We start from the raw sequence: 25070 nt of genomic DNA, 5'->3' as shown, positions 1-25070 counted from the left end.
CTTACAACACAGTGCGCCAAAATTCGGAATATGAAATGGCGGTTTAAAAGTAAACAGCAAGATTGTACATTTGGTAAAGTACATTTATTTCACATCAAATGTTTAGAGAATATTCAGCGATTTGCATTTGTCTTTGCTGTCGATCAGCAAAAGTTCATCTTGAGCCACGCGCTGTTCCTTTGCGGTACACAGGCTGTTGGTTTATGATAAAAGAAGCAAATGGTCGCACTGATAATCGGAAGGCTGCTCCAACAACGAGGCATTAGGGTACACAGGCTGTTGGTTTATGATAAAAGAAGCAAATGGTCGCACTGATAATCGGAAGGCTGCTCCAACGACGAGGCATTAGACCACCATAATGGTTGGTATGTTGCTTCTAGCCACTAGTACTGCGTAAGGGCATATTGGTCCTTGGCGATTGTCCCATAAAATGGTGAGGGTCATGAAGTTGCTTACCTGGAGCTGCACCTGGCAGTTAAAGAAACCATCAGCTGGGGTCTGAAAATCGTGGCATTGACAATACGGAAGGACATACCCGTTTTAAAAACATAAATTAGTCTCACCAGCCGATCTTCATTAAAAATATTCATTTTATTTATTAGGGCATGAAACTATTTGCTAGCGAGGATAGTGCAACGGAGTATGTTAACTTATTCCCATTAACCCACCCTCTGTCCTCTGCCTTTTTCAGAGCCCTCTAAGCGACAGGGGACCAATTCGGCGGTGATAGTGCGCGGTAGAAAACACTATGCCACATTGAACGAACAAGTACAACTTAACCGGGCTTTAACGCCACGCTAGTGTTACTTACATTATATTGGCATTTTCCATTGCCTAAGCGTAGTGCAGTCCCAAAATATGACTCCGTATGTGCCAACGATCTTTCTCATAGTGATATAATATATAAAAGTGGTTTCGTTTCAGAAATTTCATCCTTATCGTGTCTTACGTTTTTGCAACAATCCTTCAAAAGAAGTCTTTTAGCATGATCCCTGTCTGTCAAGGTCAAAAAACAATAGAACCTTATAGTGCGTGTCGTGGGCCTCTCCGGCACGCGAGCAAAAAATGGAAGCAGCTGACCTTCACTGTAAACGACCATAAATTCTTAGTTTGCAACCTTCTGTGTACAGCCATCTCTGAGAAATTGCTTTTTGCACTCCATCTTTGTATATTGTTTGCGTGCTAAATAAAACTTTGTTAATGGGACATTATGGTTAAGCTACGCTGCTAAAAACCTATGAAATTCAGTGAAAAAAACTTTGTTAAAGGGACGTTATGGTTCCAAGTAAAACCGAACACCCCCTAAAATTCGCCAGTTATGGTAAGCTAAGCAACCATAACTCGCGCCACCACCGTGCACTGCTAAGACTAACACCCACAACATCAAAGATGACATCACAAATGTCATTGATGACATCACTGATTACATCACATGTGTATGTACTTTTCATGAAATATGTGTACACGGGATTCTTATTATAATGTTGCAAAAAAAGTGTCAAGGATCATTGCAATAAATATCATACCCTAATTAGTGCTTTGAACGATGCATTGATATAAATAGCATTCTATTATGGGGTTCTATCTAGTATACTGCACACATCCATGTTACTGCGCCACAGTTTGATTTCAATGACTAGAGTTTGTTCACATGTAAATATCAATTTATTGATAGCCCTTTGCGATAACACGTGTTTCGGCACAAACCATGTGCCTTCCTCAGATCAGGGCAATGTCTATCTAATTACAGATAATGCTAAAAATAATGAAAATAAAAATTGACAGTAAAAAAATAACCAAAAACAAAAACACATTTTTGAAAACAGGCCCACAGTTGGGCCACACAGATCATATTGATACCATATGAGTTAGTCAAATTAAGGGAAAAGAACATAGAAACATTCATTTGTAGTGAATCAGATCACATCCCATTGCATAAATGTAAACAGCAACATTGCAAAAGTTTTGTTTTAGAGAAAAATGAATTAAATCATACCATCCGGCCATCAGGTTTCGTTTGGAAATACGTAGAACAGAAGTGGGAATAGAGATTTTGGGAGAAATTATGGGAGAGGAAGGGAAAAAGGAAAGGGAAAAACCATTAGGTGATTATCCGGTATTGCATTGATGTCCTGGTTGTTAGTGTTAGCAGTGCATGGTGGCACGAGTTATGGTTGCTTATCTTACCATAACTGCCGAATTTCAGGGGTTTTTCGGTTTTACTTTGAACCATAACGTCCCTTTAACAAAGTTTTTTCACTGAATTTCATAGGTTTTTAGTAGCGCAACTTAACCATAACGTCTCTTTAACAACGTTTTTTTACTGAATATATATATATATATATATATATATTACATGGCCACGTTAGTGGCCATGTAGTTATGGTTAAGTTGCTGTTGCCATAGGAAGAGCACTTTTTGGGCGACTTATAACTTCGCTCCCCCTGGACGACTCCTCACCAAACTTTGGCCCACTCTGAATATTTTTGCAATGTTTGATGAGGTTTGGTCCAGGGGGGGGTCCCAAAATAATTTTTTCCCCATAGACATAATGGGGAAAAACTTTGCTCACGCCTACAGCCCAAACCGCTCGACGGATTTACACCAAATTTGCGGCAGGAGCAGCGGCTTGGTCCCGAAAGCGTGCTTTTTTTATTTGGTGTAAATCCGTCCAGTAGTTTCTTTGTTAATGACCAAAATGTAAAGCAAAAAAATTAGTGATATTTATGTTCGGTCCGTGGACTCACTTCCCTGTTCGGTCCATGGACTGGCCTCTGATTGGCTGTGCTGTCTGCGGACTGGCCTCTGATTGGCCGAAAAATTTGCTGACTTTTGCGTCGCCCGCGAACACCGGGACGCGTCCGCTGATTGGATGGTGAGAAAACGTGAACTGAGTCTCTTTTCTTGAAACGACTTTTTTGGGGTCCGCGAACAGCGCAGTGAATTTTTTTTTTTAAAAAAAGCAGCATTTCACTTTTCAAACTCAACAATAGGAATAGGGTTTTATGAGTGAGCTCATCCAGGGACGGAAGCTACCCGTTCCTTCTTTCTGGATATTACCTCCCTGGCTACCTGTCTGGGATTGGCCCAAGGGCCTTCTGGGTCTTTGGTTAGGACTTTGCATAGGAATATTTTTAGGCCCCCCCATCTCCAGATCTAACATGGGGGCAACCTTCACCTCTGCCACCTTAGCAGCAGCAGGGGTGTTGGCTGGTTTGGGCGTTTTGTTTGTATTTTTATTTTCTACCGGTTTCTGCACTTCATAAATACGAGTTGCCCGTTCAATGACCCAGTCTAGTGATCTCTTTTTGTCAAAGTACCTCACCAGTTGAGTCATGATATATTTAGGGAGTGCATGAAAGAAGGTATTGATGAAATCCCTACTGTCTGTGTGTGCGCACCCTCCTGGTGGTCTGCGCAAAGGCATGTTTTAATTCTTGCACAAATTCTTGTGGGGCCTGGTCTTCCCCACATTGCAGATTGTAAGCCGCCTTGCGGGCCTCTTGGGGGTTTGTATGTACAGAAAAATGTTTTAAGATGGCCGCCCTATAGGTGGACCATCTTGAGTGGTTCTGATCCTCCAGCCTTGCAAAGAAGCTGGAGTATTCAGGGGAAAATGTCCATTTGACATATTGAATGCAACTCTGGCTATCTTTCAAATGGAAAGTATCCATCATTTGCTCGTATAACTCGAGGTACTCCCAAACTGAATACTTGGCATCTTTATGATAGGGAGTTATGACGCTCCTAATGGCCTTTATCTGTTTCAGGAGATCTTTCAGTAGGGCCCTCATAATTTTGTTGGCCTTTTTAGTCTTAGTCACCCGTGTCCACTCATCCTCTGACTCAGAGGCACTGCTACAGGAGGTGGCTATCTGATCCTCTAGGCTCTCCCTGATTCTGTGAGCTTGGGAATGGCTTGCAGAATGTGGGGACCTAGTTTCTTGAGACCTGTGGCGATCAGAACAGTCTTGTGACTCTCCCTTGCTCCCCGGGTTGGCTGAGTACCCCCCCACCTGCCCTAGCTGGGAAGAGGTCTTTAAGATACTCTTTGTGGGCCTAGTTTCATGGAGTTCCCCTCCAAATTTTACAGACTGATCATTTGGTAGGCAGTATTTTTGAGGGTCCAGTTACCAGATTCTCCCCTCACTGGAGTCTTCCTGATCAGGGAGGCTAGACCCCACATTTTCGGAATCTGTATAGAGATGCCCGCCCATCCATTTCTGGGAGGCGCCGATCTGTCAGTCTCATGTTTCCCATTCTGCTGAAGACTACAATCCCTGTGGCCCTTGGTTCATATGAGCCAGTGGACATGAGGGGGGCAGAGTCCACGGTACTGAAGGGGTTAAAGTTCCCAATGAAAGGGGTCCTGATGTTATTCTCAGGGGTTTCTCTGTCCCTTCCTACCTCATCTCATTCAGGCCCTATTCCCTAGTGACATGCCAACATCTCACACTTTTGCTCCTCTATTAAGGCCTTACTGGTTTCAATGATTTGCTCTTGCATGGCTATCTGTTTGTGGAGCCTCTCATTCTTTTCACAGAGAGCCTTGTTGTCTCTCTGTGCTACCTGCCTGGATTGGAAATACTGGGCCAATGTTTGCTGCAGGAGACCCACCTCCTGAGTTTTGTCATTATTGATGTTTTTTTTTTTTTTTTATTCTAACATGTAGTTTATTACAAACTTTTATTACAAAACTTGTGCATCCTATCATTATTATTCTCATTTTCTTTCCATGTACTCTTGGGCCAAGTTGATCAGGTCGTATTCAACTCCTTTCTTTTTAATTTAGCTTTCTCGTCCTCATAAGCACAACACTGTGTCTATAAAGTTTATTACTGAACATGAGAGGTGGACTGAGCTTCCACTTAATATTCGAAGCCACCAATCGTCCGTGTTCATGTTCAACGGTGCAAACTTTACTAAATTGAGAGTTCGTAAGTCTTTGAGCATCAAGCATTCTGTTATTAAGTGTCTTGTTGATTCTATTTCGATACCGCAGTGTCTGCATAGGTTGTCTGTGGTTACCTGATCGTGTCTCATGAATAACATTTCTTTAGTCTTGATGGCATTTAATCTGAGTTGAAGAAATCTATCGTGGTGATATCGGGAAGGAAATTGCATCAGACATCTAGGCATTACGTTTAATTTATTTTTTGTGGGTCCGAGTTTTGGAGAGGTTGTTAGACCTTCAAGCGTTTCCAGATTTTTCATCCATGACCATTCTTGCAGTTTTCGTTTTGCAGTTTGTGGTTGTGCCAGCAACAACTATTTTTATATCAGCTGCTTGCATTATCGCCTTTACTCCTTGTGTCCATTTCTGTGTTAAGCCTGCATGGTGTTGACAGTTGCTTATCGCGATTATTTCGTAGGCTGGTTCCGGTGTTGGCATGTGCATCTTTCGTAGCAGAGCTAACGACTTCCAGAGCACATTTGAGTATAGTTCGTCTAGGGCTAGCTCGTGTCTGATGGCGATCATCGATATGTATTTTGGTAGCTGCAACACCTTCTTCCAAAATAAACTTTCAAGTTTTGCCCAAATTCGAAGGTCCAGGTTCCACCCTGTCTCGGACCCGTAGGTGATAGCTGGTATTACTTTTTGGTGGTAAAACGTTCTTACTGGAATTAGTGAGAATTTGCCATAGAGGTTATGAATGCGTCTGCCTTGTATTACCAGCGTTTTCATACTTTGTGCAATATCTTGTGCCCAACTCCATTCCCGTATTGATTTGTTGATAGTTACCCCTAGGTATCTGATTTCTTCAATTTCATTAATCGGTGTGTCAGCAATCTTCCACTGAAAGTTTTTGTTATCTTTTACTGCTCCAATCTGCATAATTTTCGTTCTGGTAACATTTATCTTTAATTCATTGATGGTCATGTAGTGATAAAGTTATGTCAGTAGACGTTGCAGTCCTATCTGGGTTTTATCGACTGGGACTATATCGTCAGCATAAGTTATGCAATTGATGTGGTGTCCATTTATTTTTGGTGAAAAGCACTTCACATTACTCAGAGCCAAGGGCACGTCTGCAATGAATAGTTTGAACAAGCAAGCCGCTAGCGGACAACCTTGCTTCACTCCCTTTTGAGTGTTCACGGCTTCTGATAGGAGTCCTTTTTCATTTAATCTTATCTGAATCAACGTCATTGTGTGGAGTGCTTTTATAGGTTTTAATAAGTTCTCTGGGCACCCCCACGTTGTTAGTTTCTGCCACAGTTTTTCACGATTTATAGCGTCAAATGCTTGATGCATATCGATAAAGGCTATGAATAACTTTGACCTTTTTTCTAGACAGTCCAATTTTAGTATGTTTACCAGGGTCAGGTTGATTTCTGTTCCGACTCCCTTGGTAAAACCAGTTTGACGGCGATCGTTGATTTTCTTCATTTTTGCCCATGCTGATAGTTTCTTTTGTAGGAAGCTCGCAAATATCTTGCCAATTGTATCTAGTAGGGCAATCGGGCGATAGTTGGCAGGATCGGCCCGATTGCCCTTCTTGAAAATTGGAACTATAATGGCCGTGGTTCATGAGTGTGGTATTCTTTTATATTCTGCGATCCTTGCGAATAGTTTGGTGATGAAGTTTGACCATTCGTCTTTGTTGGCTTTCAGCATCACATTGGTGATGCCATCAGGCCCGGCCGTGCGCGAGTTGTTCAGTTTCGTGATTGCCGTGAATATGTCTTCGGCTTTCTCGCTGCAGTCCCATTCAACTTCCGCTACTTCACGTGCAAGGATCGGGATGCTGTTTTCGTTCGTAAACACTCTATTGAAGTGGATTTTCCAGTCACTTTCCGTGACCCCACTGGCCATTATGACCGCTTGATTTCTGGAGCATTTGTTTATGATTTGCCAGATCTCTCTACAGTTATTCGATTTAATGAGTCTCAACATTGCTTCGCCTCGTTCTTGATCGCGAAGGAAGGCAAAGGCTTTCACCCAATTACGGTATTTTTGCTTCCGTTGTTTTATCTTTATGAATGTGTCCAGGCCTCCTTGTAATTTCAGTTTCCGAATTTCTTTTTGTGTCTTTTTTTTTCGATAACTTTAGTGCTCCAAGCATGGGTGTGAGTTTTATTTGAATGTATCTTCAGGAGGGATCCTTTATTGGTGCGAGGTAGAAGCAAGCGATAATTTAGAGCCGCTTCGTCAAGCATGGTCAAGTTTTGGAAGTTCTTGGTCAGTGTAGTTATTTGTTTACTATTTAATCTTAATCTATTTTGCCCGTTGTTTACCTCGAGACTCTGGACCATTCTCGTGGTATGTTTTTTCGAGGGTAAGTTCATGGTCAGAACTAGGTCGTGATCGCTGTTTGTTGTCTCGATTATTCTCAGGTTCAGGATTTTATGCCAAGAGTGTCTAGATAACAATATATAATCCAAGATTTTCTTGTGGCCCATGCTGTGCCAGGTGTTCTTTGGTGGTAGATCACCTTCTACCTGTCCATTTACCATATCGCAATCGCGAGTGTCCATTTCGATTGACCATAGTGCACTTCTTGACAGGTGAGGTGACCTTTTCTTCTTGGGTTCTTTTATTCGGGTCCCATTTGAGTTGAACCAGGTTGTATTCATATCACCACAGACAATGATGGAGATTTCGCGATCAGTTTGTTGATGTGTGTCTATGAGTGCCATTACCGATGACACACATTTTTCACTAGTTAGAGGTGTTTTCAGTGTGGTGTTGCAACAGCGTGCTTTGCACAAAGATATTTGGGTTCTCAGTTTCAAGCACTTCCCAGTTGGTTCCAATTTTTATCATTGTTATGAGTCCTGAGAACGGGCGACCTTGTGCATTTTATCCTGCAAAGTTTAACAAGGTCACATAGCCATCTTTCACTGGCGTGCTCCTCAGCCATGTTTCTTGGAGACAGATTGCGAAGTTGTTACTTAGGTCCACTGGAAAGTCATCGTAAAGATGATGAAATCCTCGTGTGTTCCAAGATATCAGTGTCGACCAATTGTTTTCAACACTCTGTATTAGCTAATGATTGCTCCTTCCAGTTTTCCCTTTATCACTCGACTGTTGTAGGTTAGGTGTTGTCGTTAAAAGTTGTCTTAACTCATCCCTGCGCTTTGTATGGCCTGACTCGTTCATGTCGTTTGCTCTGTTTTTTGGGTTGATTGTTGAGTTTTTCCGTCCATACTTCCGAGACCTCAAAGCCAAGCAGCAGATCATCCTCTTTTGAAGCCAGTATGGTCTTTCGTACAGCGTGCGATTTTACATGGAGATGGACTCTGTCTGTATGTGCTTCCGAAATGTATTCGACTATTAAAATGTCATGGGAAGACACCGTTCTTAGAGCCGGTAGTGAGTGTAAAAGTCGCATGACATTTCCTCTGTTTAGGTTGACATCGTTGTCATCTTTGAATACATTCGCAATGAGGATTTTTGAGGCTGGTGGCTTGAGGTCCGCCTTCATTTTCTGTTCAACATGGCTTAGCTCCTTCTGTCTCTGAGCTGCTGTCAGTTTGGGATTCAATTTCACTTGTTTTTTTGGTTTCGAATCCGAGTCCGCAAATCGTTGGCTTTCTTTCATCCCAGTTTGTGAGGCTGTGTGAATTTCCTTTCCTAGGCCTCTCCCCGAGTTTCCTGGTCTTTTCTTCACGGCACTCTCGCCATCAGAGTTTGTTCCATTCTGCATTTTTACCAGCCATTATTGATATGAGTGTTCTTTTCCAGAGCATCCTCCACCCGCCTGGTGTGCTCTAGTAGCTTCTCATATTCCGTTTTAACTTCACTAAACTCCTGAAGGGCCAGCTTTCTTTCCTCTAACTTTTTTTTAATTGGCTGACTTCCTGGCCTAAAGCGTCCCTCTGTTTTTTGAATGCATAGGATTTCTGGCGCTCCTCATCAAATTCTGCTGGAGATCCTAGGTCTTTAAGAATTCTTGGATTGTTTTCCTCTTCCAAGGTTTCTATTTGATTCTGTAAGGTGACCACCTGCTCTGTGCAGGCTCTATTAAACTGTGCTTGTGTCAGCTTTTGCTGACTCTGCTGTAAAAAGTCAACCCTTTCCTGACACTCCTTTTGCAGCGTCTATGGGTATCTTGTTCTGCCTTATCTTGCTGCAAGAGAGCCAGCTCTTCCTTTAGTTTGGTAATATACTGCCTAACTTCTGTTTCTAACTCTTGGCTCTTCTGTAGCCTTTGCCCTGCAGAGTCTAGATCGTTTGGATTGCCTGCAGTGTTTCCCCTTGCTTCTTTGCCAGAACTATATTTTCTGCATGCTTTTCCTGTATTATTTCAATGTGGCGGTATAGGTAGGCCGGTAATTTTACACTGCTCCTCTTATTCTTGGGGCCATGCACAGTACGCTAAGTGCTTGATGTAATGGACCCTTGTCCTACCATGTATCTAGGTCTATTGCAGTGACTTATTTTATTTCCTGTAGCCATACCTGTTCATCCTCTTCTGGCCACTCACCCGTGACAAACAGTTTGTGCAGGTGTAGTAGCAATATTAATTTGTACTGGGATCGCCATTTCAGAAATATTAATTTCATTCTGACTTATTTCAAGGTTAATTTACTTTTACAAACAGGCCAGATTTTTTTTGGGGGGTATTTATTTTGAGAGGTGCTTTTACAGTGTAGCACAGTACCCAGCAAGGTGTCTATACCCAGCAGGCTAGTATGCTGTGTTAGACTGTCATGGGTGGTATTTCAAATTCTGAATCCCAGACGAGCCGCCAAGCTTTAAGGGATTTCAATCCGGCACACACCCAGGTCTCGCCTAGCATGTAGTGCGCAATGAAACCCTTATTTATTTTTGTCTATAAGTTAAATATACTGAATGATATACTACTCATATCACCCCCGTCTCAAAATACCCCCAGGTCACACTGAACCAGGAATCAGGCTAGTTTGTAAAGGTAAATATGTATTTATTTAATATTCAAATCACACATATATATATATATATATAGTCACCCCTTGGACAATACAATTCAGAAAATAAGTAAAGCAATTGAAATTACTGATGCAGAATAGAACCCAGGAAAAAAACAGTTTTTTTTGGGAACAGATAGCATTTAGGTTAATATTCCCCCTGCACAGTTTTGTAAGTAATCAGCAGGTATTTCAGGAATGAGAGACAAGTTCTAGAGTTTAGATGCAATCTTCCCTCCCCAACAAGAGAGAAAACCGTTTTTGGCAAATGACACTTTTAAACTGATAGATGAAAATGGCTTTATAAAATACTGCAAAAGGGTGCAAAATTGCTTAAAGAGAGAAAAATTCTAAGGAAAGCAACTCTAAACAAGTCCTAACACACTGAGATCAGGATGGGATGGAAGAAGCACTTTGAATTGGGCAAAAGACACATGTAACTTTGGCTAAAATTGCAAATTCGCGGCAAACTTTTACTATGTGATATTGTAGAAAAACGGGTCAAATACACTGTTCCGCAATGGAAAACAGAAACAGAAATTCGATTTTAAAAATGTCAGATAGGTTTTATTACACTATATTAATGACTATGAAAACACACACATGAAACTTCACAGTAACGTGGCCAGCGCAACCAGTCTGTGGTGGATACTCGATTTCTGGTATTTACTTTAGTTCTTCAAAATCACTAAAGACTTAGGGTTTTGTAACACAGGTGAGAGAAAAGTCAGCGTAAGAAGGATTGTAACGATACTAGGGTTCTGAATTAAAGATGGGATGGGTTGAGATAGAGATAATACAATGCAAATATATTATGGGTCACTGTTCTTCCTATTCATACTTACAGTCCTGGTAATTAAATTGGACCGTCAGCTCTGGTCAATGAATCGGGCCAGGTCTACCGGCAGCAGGGCACCTCTAGCGGGATTGGATCAGCGGTGCGGTTCTCGTCAATTTTGGACTGCACCTCAGACTGGATTTGGATGGGCCCTTCTGGTTACTGGACATGGTAGATAGCAGGATGCACGTTTCAGCGGGCCAGCCTTAATGGTAGCAAGCCAAGCTGAATCAGAATTATTCTTTTAAGTTCTGTATGCATGCAATTGGGTCAAGCAGCAATAGTTCAGCAATGGTAAGTCTGGATTCGGCAAAGAAATCTGGATCTTCAAGAATTCTGGAGTCAGTTACAAGATGAAGAGTTCTGGAATAAGGTGCTGGTCGGACATCTGGATGGGTTCTGGAAGCAGTGTGTCTATGTGTAGTGAAACTCCTATATTTATACTGTCAATGCCATCCCCCAGTTTATGGTGTGGGCAGAACTTCAAAACACACTCCCTTGTCTGTGAGTGGCTAAAGGCATGTGCTTTGTCCTGGTTGGCAGTCTGAACAGAGCTGTCATCCTTATGACAGGATTTAGGAACTCCCACATTGATTTTTACCAAAACATAACTTTTGCACAAATGTACATTTCTAACATTATGTACCTTAATAAAATTGGACACATTTTATATTCGATTGTCTACATTCACATTCACTCCCCATCCTTGTGCGAGCTGTCTTGGTCATTCTACAGATTTTTATCAATTGCAACTGTAACGGTTTGGATTAATCATTTCTAATTCGGTACATCTCTGGGTGCTGATCAGTGGATCATGTACATACAATTTTAGGTTTGCAACATTGATCGTTCTGCTACCATAAGACATTTTTCATAACTTTGGTTGCATAAATGGTACAAGTTTCATCAATATCTTCAAATCACAAGGCTGAAATTAGTTTAATGTCTACCAATTTTCAGATTTGTTCCTCTTTAGTTTGCTCAGTTAAAGAGTTTTAAACTTTAATCAAATGTAAGGATTTAACATCAACAATCTCCTTTGTAACCTCCCCTTCTCAGGTAGCAGCTGTCCAGTCTTTTGATCAGGTGGGATGTGTTCCCTTCCTGGAGGGGTAAGTTCCTGCCCTCCCAGCAGAGGCCAATGCTCAGCCTGTCCTTTGTTCTTTGGCTCAGCCCCAGATGAAAGTCTACTGAGGTCCCATTGTACTGCTTGTTGACATTATGCGGGAACCATAAGCATCACTTAAGCCGTCCTGTAGCAAGGGAGTGTCAAGCTGACCTGTGAATCTTCCCAGGCTGGGCTGTCAGATCAAAATTAAATGGTTGATTAGCTCCAGACTGAGTTCCTGTAAGATTCACCTACAATCTTTTATTTAAAAGATATAAAATGAACAAGGTGTATAATGGATTTTGACATTTTAAAGGAATTAAGCCCTTCACAGAAAAAATGCTTTAAACAGGTGGATTTTTACTTCCTGAGGAAAAAGAAAACACTTTTAAACTGGGTTTGACAGCCTATTTCCTTAGGCAGCTATCATGCAGTGATGCCTGGATTCCTCTGACTGCCTGCAGAATCCATGATTTCAACATACTTTCCTTTCCATAATTCTCTGGGAAAATGAATGAATTTTTAAGGGCATTTTCGGATTAGACCCTTCTGTGGCCTTGTTTCAGGTGACAGATGACAGCCGTGATTCCTGTTTTTACACCAACTTTGACTTTGGGTGTGCAGGTCTTTTGGTGGTTTATGAACCCTGCACAGTCTTGCAGATTTGGCACGCAGAAGGGTTATAGCCTCAATTTTGACAGTTTTCTTTCCCGACTGGCAAAGGGGTGCAGTGTGGCGCATTGGATATAAATAAGTGGATATAAATATTCCAGACTACTGAACTCATTTTTTTGGATTCCCATGTCTTGGAAGTGTTAAGCGCAGTATTTAGCTGAAAAACCTGCACTGTCACTATCCATCACCTGCAAGCCAGAGACTTTTGCCAGCAAGAGCATTATCCATTGACAACTGTTTGAGTGCCCATGCCTGGATAATAGCGGGGAACAATAAATCCTTCCATTTGTAGCACTGTTTTTTTTTAAAGAACCTCGAGTCCCACAAAGTTAGAAAAACTTGAAATTGTACTGTACGTTGATCCCCTAAACAACAAAGTACATTTCCAGCTCGCACTTCCCAGCAGACCATGAAAATGAGTTATGGTGGTGTACACAGCTACCCTTGATCTTTAATTTGGTGCCTTTGACTACGCGAGTAAACTTCACTGATGGCTCCCCACAAATCCTACGCAATTTAGGATCACATTTAATCATTTTCATAATCTCTATCAGGCACCAGTCGAACACAATGTATTTTGGTTCCTTTAATAGGCAATCGTCATGAAGAACAGTGGTTTCGATTCCATGGCGGTGGATACGTCCTCAACACTCGAAAGAGTGAAGTCCATATCACAAGCACAATCAACAATCAGTAATAATCAGTAGCCAGTTCGATAGCAGAGTGAGTAGAGCGCTCGCTTTGACATCTCTGCAGAGCCTGCTGGCAAAGGGCCAAACTCAGCCTTTCATCCTTCTGAGGTCAATAAATGAGTACCACACACTGTGCACTAAGCAGCGCTCAGATGCCTGAGGGTTTGTAGCGCTATATAAATGCTCAATTATTATTATTATTATTATTATGCCTCAGTTATTTCTGGGCGATAATTCCAATGTGTCCACATGTATTGGAGAAACAGGTAACATCGTCTGTTTCTTAAATAGCATTTTATTTAAGAGGGTGTGGATTGTGTGAGCGTTTCTGCAAGCAATTCTAAAACATCTCTGTTTTATGTTTCATCTGGATGGCGTTGTGGGCTGTAACAATTATCCCGGGTTACTTTCTATGGGTCACTGCCGACATTCAATTCAAATTCCAACAACTGGACATCTGCATCACAACACTGAATCTTGCGAGGACCATGCCGAGCTTCAAAATGTAGCTGCTCCCAAGTGCCAATGGTTTGGCATGCGATATCTTTAGTTTGTATAGTGGTCAGTCTTTATGCTCCTCTTCTTCCTAGGCTTCTAATCCAAGAGAATAAAAACATGCTTAATTTTTAGCATACATACAGAATATAAGAATTATAACACAAAAATGTTATATCAATGAAATAATTGATAAACCACTTATTTAATTTTAAAAACATTATTTACCCTTGTTTTCTGAATTTTCCATGAAACAGTGAAATTGAATTTACCGACCACGAGACCAACCTGAAAAACAGCATTTTGAAATTGTATCAACCTTGAAATTTGCTCTTCAACTTAAAGAATATATATATAACAAAATGTCACTATATAAACCATTAAAACATTAAATATGACATCACAGTTAAAATGGATGATAACTGGTATTTTAAAAAATCTTATGTATACCTCTTATCCATGTGTATCTTCAATTTCAACCGCTTCGTTGGTACATTCCTTGTACATACATTCAAATAACATTGATTAAATTGTTAAACAATTTAATCTTCAAATCTTTGATCTCACAAAGTACATCTTGAGAAAGTTGATTAAATGATTGTCTACCAGACAATGGGCCTCATTACGAGTCTGTCGGTAGCTGTGCCGGAAAAACCGTCAGGGTGCCGCCGGACCGGTAATACCATTCCACCTCCGTGACTGCCGGAATCACTGGGGCATTACAACCCTGGTGACCCAGTAATTCCGGAGGCGGAATTCTGTAAATCCCCATTCCCATGGAGTCCTGTAGGACTCCTGTAGGTCTCCATGGGAATGGGGACCATGGAAACACCATTTCCATCTATGACAGAGCCAGTGTGTTACTTCCGCCAAGTCAGACCTCATGGTTCAGGAATTAAAGATGAGTACCTTGTCATAATTCTGCCTTAATTAGAGATCCCCACTCTAATGTATAATTACACTCTTTCCACAACCTCCCCTTATTCTAAAAGCTCTCAGTTCATAGAGCAGCATGGAATAACTGAAAGTAACAGGGAACAACCTAATCTGTCACATTCTTCTATGGACTTCAGTTCCCATAATGCTAAAATTACTGGGACGAGGAAGAAGAACTCAGCAGTAATGAGGATTCAGAATTGTGAATATTCTCTCTCCCTCTCTCTTCCTAATTTCACCCCCTGCATCGTGTATAATGTGACTAAATATGTATCTTGCTATAACTGTGAATGGTAACACCCCTCTTGAACATGTGTTTTCCGTAATGTGCCAATGCCAATATTAAATAAAGTTTATAAAAAAAAGAATTGTGAATATTCAAAGGTGTGGTCTAGTTGCTGCCACAAATCACCTGAGCGGGATATTTAAAATCCAATATGAGGCACAGCTGGGGAATGAAAGTGAAGCAGAGGAAGAGGTGCAAGGAACATTGGAAAACTGTGCGGGAAACTTAGCGGAGGATGCTGAAGCCATCCAAGGTGTAGGGGTAGCCAGAGAAAGCAGCCTGCCAGCCGAAGTCACCACAAAGGTTGAAATTGAGCAGAAGCAGAAGACCGAATGCTGAAGGCCCACTGCAAAGCCAGACAGCAAGAGGGAGCAGCCGCAGAGAACTGGTGAGTTGGCAGAGTGTGAATGGCAGCCCCCGGGCTCTCCAAGCAAGAACATGGTTACAATGCAACAATTTTGAATAACGAACAATGTATAAATTAAAGCAAAGATTGTTTTCTGAATATCGAATAATTAAAGAAAACAAAGCGAAGTGGCAAAGACAAAAGTTCCCTTTTTGGGAGTTAAAAGAGGGGTAAGTTTATGACCAGCATTATAAACAGCCAAGAGGCTATCAAAATACTTTAGGAGAACTACCAGTGGAGAAAGCCTCTAACCAGTATTACCCACAGTCAAGAGAACATGAGAAACCCATATTAAGACAGTCACTGGGAAAAGCTCATAACTATGCATTACCATCAGCCAAGGAGTTTCAGTGCCTAGACTCCTTTTGTCCTTAGTCGCGCTTTATAAATATTTAAAGTTAAAGTAAAAGTTGTCTGAAAACCTCAGTAAAGCAACCAAGACATAAACCCCCTTATCAAAGATGCATTTTTGAGAACGCTCTTATCTCATATTGCCCACAGCCAAGTGACTGTGAAACCATACCAGGGCGACAAGGGCCCAATTCTTCCTTTTTGGGATATCAACTGGAGGAAGCTTGGAACCCAAACTGCTATCAGTTAAGTGGTTGTCTTGACGATATTGAGAGACCAATTGAGAATAATTCTTCTATAATATTTTCTCAGTTTAGGGAAAACTGGAATACAAGAAGTCAAGAGACTGTGAAAGGCAGTTATTGTTCAATCCTTCTTCCAAGAGAGAATTGTGCAGAATATCTTGGAGTAAATATTGCCATCAAGTTTGAAAGTAGTTTAGGAGTTTTCTTCCTGGCAGGCGAGTATACCAGGAAAGGGTTTATAGTGGTTAGTCCTGGTTGGTGGGTGGACCAGCAACAAAGATGGTGGTTTGATAAAATATATGTGGCAGATGATGTGTTGAAAGAACCTTTGTTGGATTAAGAGAATACCTGTACTTTATTATTTGCTTCATATGCATTAACATAAATAAGAAAAGTTGAGTTTTGCTATCCTGACAAAAGTGTTTCATTTCAAGAATAAGTATTGAGAAAGATTGAACTGCTATCTTGACATGAAGTAGTTCCTTTGAAGAAGGTGCTACATGGTAACTTGACATTTACATGGGCTTGAATTTGTTTGTGAAAGAAGGATATTGTGGATTATCATAGAAGATACATTTGTTGTGTCCCATAGAAGGAGAAAGTGGTTGACAAAGACTTACCCATCATCTTGAACAGAACTTTGTTGAATCAGAACTGCAATCCAAGTGGTGCTGAATTGATCCAGGGGAAGGGGATGAAACCCTGATCACCAGCAATGCTTACAAGAACTTTTAAAGTTTGAATTACAGAATTGTTATGCTGAACTAAAGTTAGTCATATTTTCCATGTATGATTTCATTGTGTGTATTAGTGTGAGGGCCACATATATTTTTCTTTAGTTTGCTAAGCAGGGACCTCTCTATTAGGTTAGAAACGCTGGGTGTTTTTTCAAACCTCTTATTTGAAATAAATGTCAAACATTGAGAAAACTTTACCTTTGTGTTCGTATCACATTTCTGGCCCCTCACAAATCATGTAGAGAGCTTTTATTTAGGATGCGCTCTGTGAGAACACCTTCCTTTTTAACCATATATGTCAGAAAATGTTTACCACCATTTTGATGTCCAAATCACATCATCACATGTGATTACATTACATGACAATGTCACATAGTTTACATTACAGCTGCCAACTTAATATGGTCTTAATTATCTGAACCAGACAGACAACCAATTGCACGTTTTGTCCAAAAGTCGATAGACCTGTTTAGCCTTTTATTTTCTACAAAATTGTGTAATACATCCAAGTGTGGTAGAACAGCAGTTACATGTATTACCTAGGATTGGATGGCCATGTTTAAATGTCAAAATTCTGTGGCCATATTGATGTGGATATTTAGGGGTGCGGTTTACTAACTACTTGATTATATATCTCCAGAACATGTGAATATATGTCTCTAATTTTAATGTGTTCCAGCTCAATTGGGAAGGGGGCTCGGGCGGGGGATGGGGATAGGGTGGAACTAGGAAGTGACCAGTCATGTCAAATTTAAATGAGGCTACCTTTAAAGGTAACATGGGTGGATTTCATACACTCCGACAACCTGCAAGATTTCTCCTGACGGGAGTGGGCCGAGGGGGCATTTGCGGTACAGGAAGATCTCAATCTAGGAATGGATGATCAATATAGTTGTCTGATGTGTTTGCATGATAACCGAGCCGCCAATGTCTAATTCTGAGGTTCAGTGCATTTCAGTGACATTACTAGAGAGCAGCCACATGTTTCGTAAACTCTCGAAGATGGAGGACAAAAGATAGTCTGGATGGATGCAGCCCTGTAGTCTAGATGGATGCAGGCCTGTAGTCTAGATGGATGCAGGCCTGTAGTACAATGCATCTCTGTAATTAACTCCATAAACAGACAGATGTGTCACATTTTGAAGGCCCCAGCCACAGCTAAATCCATCAATGCACATCCTTGAGATACACGCTACTCGTCTATACCTCGCCCTACAAATACATCACCCTCGACCCCATGCGCTACGACGCAAAGAATACAACTGAGTCCCAAGTAAAATTTGGTCCAGCTGTTCAGCATAGCATGACTAACAATTTAACAGAGCACCCGTCCTCACGCCTTTGTTAGAGACCTAGCCATTCTCTACCTACCTTCACTCTGGCTATGAACGCACACATGTATTTTACCACTTCTTTCATTAATTTTCAACACAGACTACAGTCTCCTGAAGGGCGTACATCCTCACAGCACTTCAAGGCCATACCAATGGCAGGAGGCACTATACAAATACCACAAAACATAACAACCATCATTAACATGGAGGATCCATCTCGAATCAGACTTATCACTAATATCTTGTAAGCACTCAACAGTGTAACCAACGACTGCACAATGCCCCTCATTTGCTACAATTTTTTTCTCCTTCAGTAATAGCAATACAGGCTGAAAGACGATGGTGTGGTAGGTTGCTTACAGAAAAGCTAGTGGTTATGATTATTTCAAGACCTTTCAGACATCAACCTTCAGTTCTACTTATCTTGCAGCCTGCTATTCGCATGGTAGAGAGCAAGAAAGTAGGTGCCATAAAATATGGTGTCTGATTGTTCTATTTGCAAATACATTAATTCTCTTTTGGATTGTATGTACTTGCCTTCAAACGTCCCCCATTTTTCACAAATACAGGTTGAAGCCCTGCCATGGCAGTGCAGCACACAGATCTTATATCTGTGCCAATTCCACCGTTTATAATACCTTGTCTAATGCCCAGCAAATGCATTTTAGATGTGCATATGAACAATACAGCAATTCCACTGACTCGAACTGCAAATGAAAGTCAAGTGGTCAATTATGTCTGATCGCGCAAACATTTCGCGGAGTGATATCAAAACTAGTTTAAGTAGTTAATTTCAGGCATGCATTCCTGCATCACATCCCATTGGCGGAACATTCCATACCACATATTGCAACTCCCCTTACCTCATAGGTTGCCCTCAATGACATGTACAGCACTGTTGCTTTCAGCTAGGTTCGCAAAAAATGAAACCCCAAATACAAATACATAGCCTGTAATCAAACATTTATTTTTTGGGAATGTCAGAAGGCATTAATTAATGTTGTTTCAAAGTGCCTCCACATAAGATTAAAAGTCATCAAAATAGTTGGTACTTACTCAGAGGGCATGCTCGTCATGACCAATGACCTTGTTGCCTAGAAGATAAAGAAAAAAAAAAGTCAACAGTAAGTTTGGTTCTCCATCACCACTGCATGTATGTAAATGCGCTGCAAATTATAGAACACGAAAGACTGTGCATTATGGTTACTGCTACGCATTCTATAGGCCCCTTAACCTTTGCATGAACTATTAAAATCACGTTTTTCAGGCATGCATAATGTAACAATATTACAGTGTAGTCCAGAATCTCACAAGTTTGAGCTAACCTCTAAAATTGCTTCTTCACATTGTAAGCAGCACAGCTATAATGAAGTCGTATCACAAGTTAAAGTAAGTTTTGCTTTGCACTTTGTGTATACAAAAACAACGCTCAATCTTGGTTTGAAAGTGAAAAAAACGGATCTATGTAATTAATGCGACGGCCGAAAATGGCGACTTTTTTCTAAACCCCTTTACACCACATATATATGCGGGGGAGACCCCCTGCAGCCACCCCCCGACATAATATTATATACCCCCACATGTATATGTGGTGTAAGGGGGGGGTCCAAATAAAAGTCACAATTTTCGGCCGTCGTAATTGTGAGGGCAACATTTTGGTATGATTACGAAAAAAACTTGTGGTGAGAATGTACAGAAAAGCAACCCTTCAACCCAAACATTGCCCAAACAGTGATTGGAAACTAAAGCAACAAGCCAAAAATCCCCATGTTTTACCTCTCAACCATAAGTGAACTGCAACAAGGAAATATGCAGAAGAATACAGAACAGCTCTTCATCAAGTGTTTTTAAAACCCACCAAAAAGCTACCCGGGATCCACCAGTTACTCATTTTATAGACCAGCTTTCCACCAACACCGCCATACTGAAAAATGGGACCCTCAAGAGACCAACACCAACTACAAACCCAGCACCAACCCTCCTATTCCAAGATCCATAGAAAACCCCATTTCCCACCCGAATACAAACTCAACAAACAACCCTTCTCGATCCTCTTCATTCTCACTTCTGCACGGTGCGTGGTACAAAAAGAGCTCTTCTCAGACTTTGGAATACTACCCTAGGCACCGTTGGTAAGGGCGATGCATGCATGCTAGTACTACTGGATTTCAGCCTGTTGGCATTTTACACCCTAGACCACGTGGCACGGCTTTATCGCCCCTGAAACCTAGCCAAACTCTCAGACTTTGCTCTGACCTCAATTTCATTTTGATTATACCACTTAATGGCTCGATCAAGCACAAGAAACTAATACTATACAAAATCTAGAAACACAACGGGCACTTTTTTTCATCTTTCACGGGCACCATCTCCCACATCATTACTCAGTAGCCGATTGCCTGGCCTCTCTACATTATCCTGCATTGAATGTTCTCATCTCTCCCACCTCAACAGTACAGCCACACACCATGCTACTTAGAAAACCACCCTCATCCAACTCTAAATGTACACATCTCCCAGCACCTGCATTCACATGAATGTTTTCAAATGTTTGCCATTCTATCTTTGTTATTTGTTATTTGTATAGGGCCTACTGCCAATGTGACAGCATTTGAAGCGCTCTGGGGTGGAAGACCCTTTGGAAGACCGCAGTCTGTGCAATCATGGAAATAAAAAGAGCATGACTTTGCATGCGAATAGAATTAGGTGACTATTCAACTACTAGCAGAGATGGCTATGGGTTGCAGTGCAAGAGGGGCAATGGGTATTATAGTCTATCAACCCCTAAGGCAATTATCTACAGTTGAGGGCTCTGCTATACTGCACATGCAGAAGACATGCAGTCCAATATCTCTCTCTCTCTAATACATGTAATCCCATGTGCAGCAAAACAAGCACCTGTGAGTTGGCAGATGGGGTGGCGGTTTAGGCTGTCTGAAAACTCCAGTCAATTACCAAAAGCAACAGCTAGGCACACCTAACTGGAAAAAAGGTCTCTGCATAGATATCACCTATAAAAGAACCTGTCAATTCATGGCTATTGCAGAGTTCATAAAAGCTAATGCAATTTTGTAATCCAATATATTTTATCATTTGTTTCATTTTCAGAAAATGTGTATAAAAGGTGTAAATACAAAAATGTAAAACACATCAGTCCCCATGGAATGATCTGAAATTAATCAAAAGTCAGTAAATAAACAGATCATTTATTCTGTGAAAAGCTCCATTAGTAATTACAAAATCATTCTTACTGTGTAGAGGTGGCTGAAAAACAAATCTCAATGGCACCAATACATAATATATACCTATATACACTACACCAGATATGTTGCAGTTCTTAACCTTTGCCTTCAGAACTATCATCAGAAGCAGCCTTCAATTAGAATATAATATGAGGAAATACATAAATAACCAACAGTTTTTACACACTATTAAACAGCTAACTGCTGTGGGGCAGATATTTCAGGAAACCCATTAATTTCTAAGTTTTTCATACCTCGATTAATTATTTTGCTGCTAAGGTATTTCATTGCTGCCAGAGAATTGCATAACTAGATTGATCTATTTTGCATATACCAATACATTTTATGTTGCTACCAGAGTATTCCATTGCAGAGATAGATCATTTATTTTGTTGCCAGAAAATGTCAACACATAGATTCATTGATCGAGCTTTGCAATTTTCTGGCAACAAAATAGAGTGAATCAGATATTACATTATCTGTCAGCACAATACATCTATTTTGCTGCCAGAGAATTTCAATGCACAGCTACATTCATTTTTATTTTGCTGCCATACAGCATATAGTGTGAGAAATCCGAGGGTGTTCCCACTTGTAGACCTCAGGGATCCTTTGGCAGGAACATCGCTCTTAGATCCCAAACCTGGGGGCTGACGCGCGAGGGAGGATCACCTGGGCCGGGGGTCCTTGGGGACTGCGGAAGGAGGCCCCCTGGGCGAGACGCAGTATCCCCTTTCTTTTGACACACCCCTACCCGACATCCCCTCTGTCTTTGTAGAATATTGTCAACAGTGTTCCGTCACAACCAAACTCTTTACCATAGAAAAAGGAGAGAGAAAATACATTGGGAAACCACAACGCCCAACATTCCCTTTACCTATTAAGTTACCCATGTACTGAGATGAGCAAGAAAAATCCAAAAAGATTGAAGATAACACATAGGAATCAATGCTCCAAGGAGTCCTATGGCCAGTCACCATTTTGTCCCAATAATGAGGCCAGACAGAGTCAGACAGGGCTGGGCAACTGCTCGCACCTGTCTCCAGTTAACACTCCCGGTCAGTATAAAAGATGCAACACACAGGCACACTCTGAGCGAGCTGGGTTTGCTGGAGGAAGCCCAGGCATAAGAGGAAGAAGCCAGAGCTGGAGGAACCCTGGAAGACCAGGAGCTGGAAGGGCTACCAAATCACTGAGCCTGTGAGCACAGGAAGGGCTGCAGTGCGGTGGGGAAGCTGTGGCCAACCCAGGTGCAACTAAAGTTGCCTGGCAGTATCTAACCCAGAGCTCCTCCCCTGGGTCAGACCCTAAGATTTATTGAGAGGCCCAAACCTGACAGAGGGAGACCTACTTGAAGTTTTTGTTGAACTATAACATTGCATTATGGGACTAGAGGTCCAAAGACATTTTCCTTTGTGAATCATTGAGCAAGACGGTGCACAGGAAGGAGCAATTCTTCCAGAGAGGTGGCTAACCAGGCAAAGGTGAGCGACAGACCAGAGGGCTAGGGGAACAAAGCTACAAACCAGAAACCCTTTTTTTCCCTCCAGAACGCATTGTATCCTGAAATCTGCAAGGGTTGCACAAGCGAGCCGAGCAGGGAAAAAAGTACTACCAAGTTAACAGCTGTCCTCCCAGGTGACTGGCAGAGTTGGGGAGGCACCAAAACAGCGAGACTAACGGCAACAATAAAATATGTAAAAGTGGCAAGCCTCCCAAGGCAACCAGTGAGTCGATTGAAGATATGATAGTCCAGCTTGTGTTTCGGAGTTCTTGTTACAGTTGGCAAGCGAAATTTGGTTACGCGTTTAGAGATGAACCGTGAAGGAAAATTAACCCATTGCTCCGAACATTTGTATATATAATATATATGAATACTAAGTAGCAGAGTGGTCCGGCGAGAAGGAAGTTGCCCAATTGAAAGTCTCTGCATGGTTTGATCCTGGCAGAGGAAAACCGCAATTAAAAAAGGAACTTGTGTAAAATTGAGAACTCTAAATACCAGGATGCAATGCAAAGGCAAATAGAAGTCAAAGTGGTCATGCGGAGGGAAAACCAAAGTCTTCACAGTTTCAAAGGTCTTCGACCAGGAGAAAGAGACTCGAACCCGACGGAGGGAAGTCTCGATGATATGAGGAAAGCTAGGGAAAGGGAAACCTGACACGAAATGTGAAAAAAGGCTTGAGCCTGAATGAGGGGAGCCCGTGCTGACCTGTGACCTGATTGCGAAACATTGTCTTGTTGAATTGTGCAGAGGGCAAGGGGGTTAACCTGGACTTGGGAAAGGGAAACCCTAGAGGTTGAACCCCTCCAATTTGTTACTGGCAATTCGAGAACTCAGGAACCTCTGGAAGGCAGACCAGACTGCCAAAGTATATTTGCAAGCCAGAGTGTGGCTGAGTGCAAAGTGTTCCACCCAAACCTGTGTGCTATACAACGTGGGAATTAGGAGGCATAGTAACACATATTGTTGTCATTCTGACATTATTGTTAAACACCGACTTTTCATTTTTTTGAAACCATATTTCCTTGTGCACATTTATTGCAATAGAATGAGGGCAGGCATTAGGTTTTCTGGTTTAAACATTATGATTTTGGACACAACTGATTAGGACTGTTTATCTTTTATCTGATGCTAGAGCACGCTCCCATCTTAGCTATATGGCCAGACAGGTGTTTTTCAACCCCTTTCACTTTGAATACAAATTGTCAACTTTGCATCTTTTGTGTCAGTCTCCTTGTGATACCATGCTTCTTTCACAAGAGCCAGAGTGATTTATTATGCTCAAGAGCCATATATTTTATTACCAGAGTCTTATTTTATAGCTAGATTGTCTAGCTGCCAGATAATTGCATAGCTTGATTAAGTTATCTCAAATCTCGCAAAGCCAAATGAATTTGCATTTGGTGATCAAATTATTTAATTGCCTAGCTTCATTGCATAGTTGGATTTGTTTATTAATGCTGCTAGAGAATTGTATTGATTAGCAGATTAATGTACTGCCAAAGAATCTCATTGCATAGCTAGATAATGTTGTTTTGCAACCGGAGAAGCTCTCTGCATAACTAGATTAAATTTACTCTCCTTCTCCACCCCTCTCCTGCCCACCACACTCCCATTGGCCATCAGGCCTTCTGAAGCTGTGTGTCCCCTCGCTGCCTGCAGCCCTCGGCACCATTTCCAATGTGCCTGGGTGAGTGGTCCCACCCTGGGCACCTACTTTTAAAAATGGTTCCCTGTTCCTGCGCTGCAACGTGTGGCTCTCCCATCCCCTGACCCCCACTTCCTGGTCTCTATTTCCCAACCACCCTCCCACCCACCACACTCCCATTAGCCATACGGCCTGCTGAAGCGGAGTGTCCTTGCTGCCTGCAGCCCTTGGTACGGTTTTCATTCTGAGGTGCTGGGGTTGAGGGGTGCCTTCCTGGGCACCTACTTTAAAAAATGGTTCCCTGCTCCTTCACCACAGAGCGTGGCTCTCATAGCCGACCCCTAACCCTGCTTTCCGGTCTCTACTTCCCCACTTCCCCCACTGCACTCCCATTGGCCATCTGGCCTCTACATTCATCCACGCTAGACAATCCCTGTCGTGGCAGCCCACTTGGCGAAGGACCCAGAGGCAAGGAACAGCTCCAGTGGTGTCAGCTAGTGACCGGTGGGGAAGCAGGAAGCCTGCTGCGACTGACCAGGCAGATATTGTCAGGGGGGGCAGTTATCACTGCACCCCATCAAACTGACCCGACTCTCTCGAATCATTCCTACGTCATTCCACAGCACACATAGGCATCCCAGTGAATCATTTGTTAGCCTTGAATTGAATTGATATTTTA

General features: G+C 41.8%; 1 protein-coding gene across 1 annotated transcript in view; it reads right to left on the bottom strand.

Moving 5' to 3' along the window:
- Positions 1 to 25070, bottom strand: part of MCPH1 (microcephalin 1) — a 2120508-nt gene that overhangs the window by 1214930 nt on the left and 880508 nt on the right. Inside the window, exon 10 of the mRNA XM_069606102.1 lies at positions 19054 to 19091. Coding sequence (XP_069462203.1) covers positions 19054 to 19091 — 38 coding nt within the window. The remainder of the gene's footprint in view (positions 1 to 19053; positions 19092 to 25070) is intronic.

Source organism: Ambystoma mexicanum, chromosome 4p, assembly GCF_040938575.1.
Source record: "Ambystoma mexicanum isolate Mex_15411 chromosome 4p, UKY_AmexF1_1, whole genome shotgun sequence".
NCBI classification, from domain to species: Eukaryota; Metazoa; Chordata; class Amphibia; order Caudata; family Ambystomatidae; genus Ambystoma; species Ambystoma mexicanum.
Note: the sequence above shows the minus strand (reverse complement) of the source record. Positions and strands in the feature narration are given on the sequence as shown.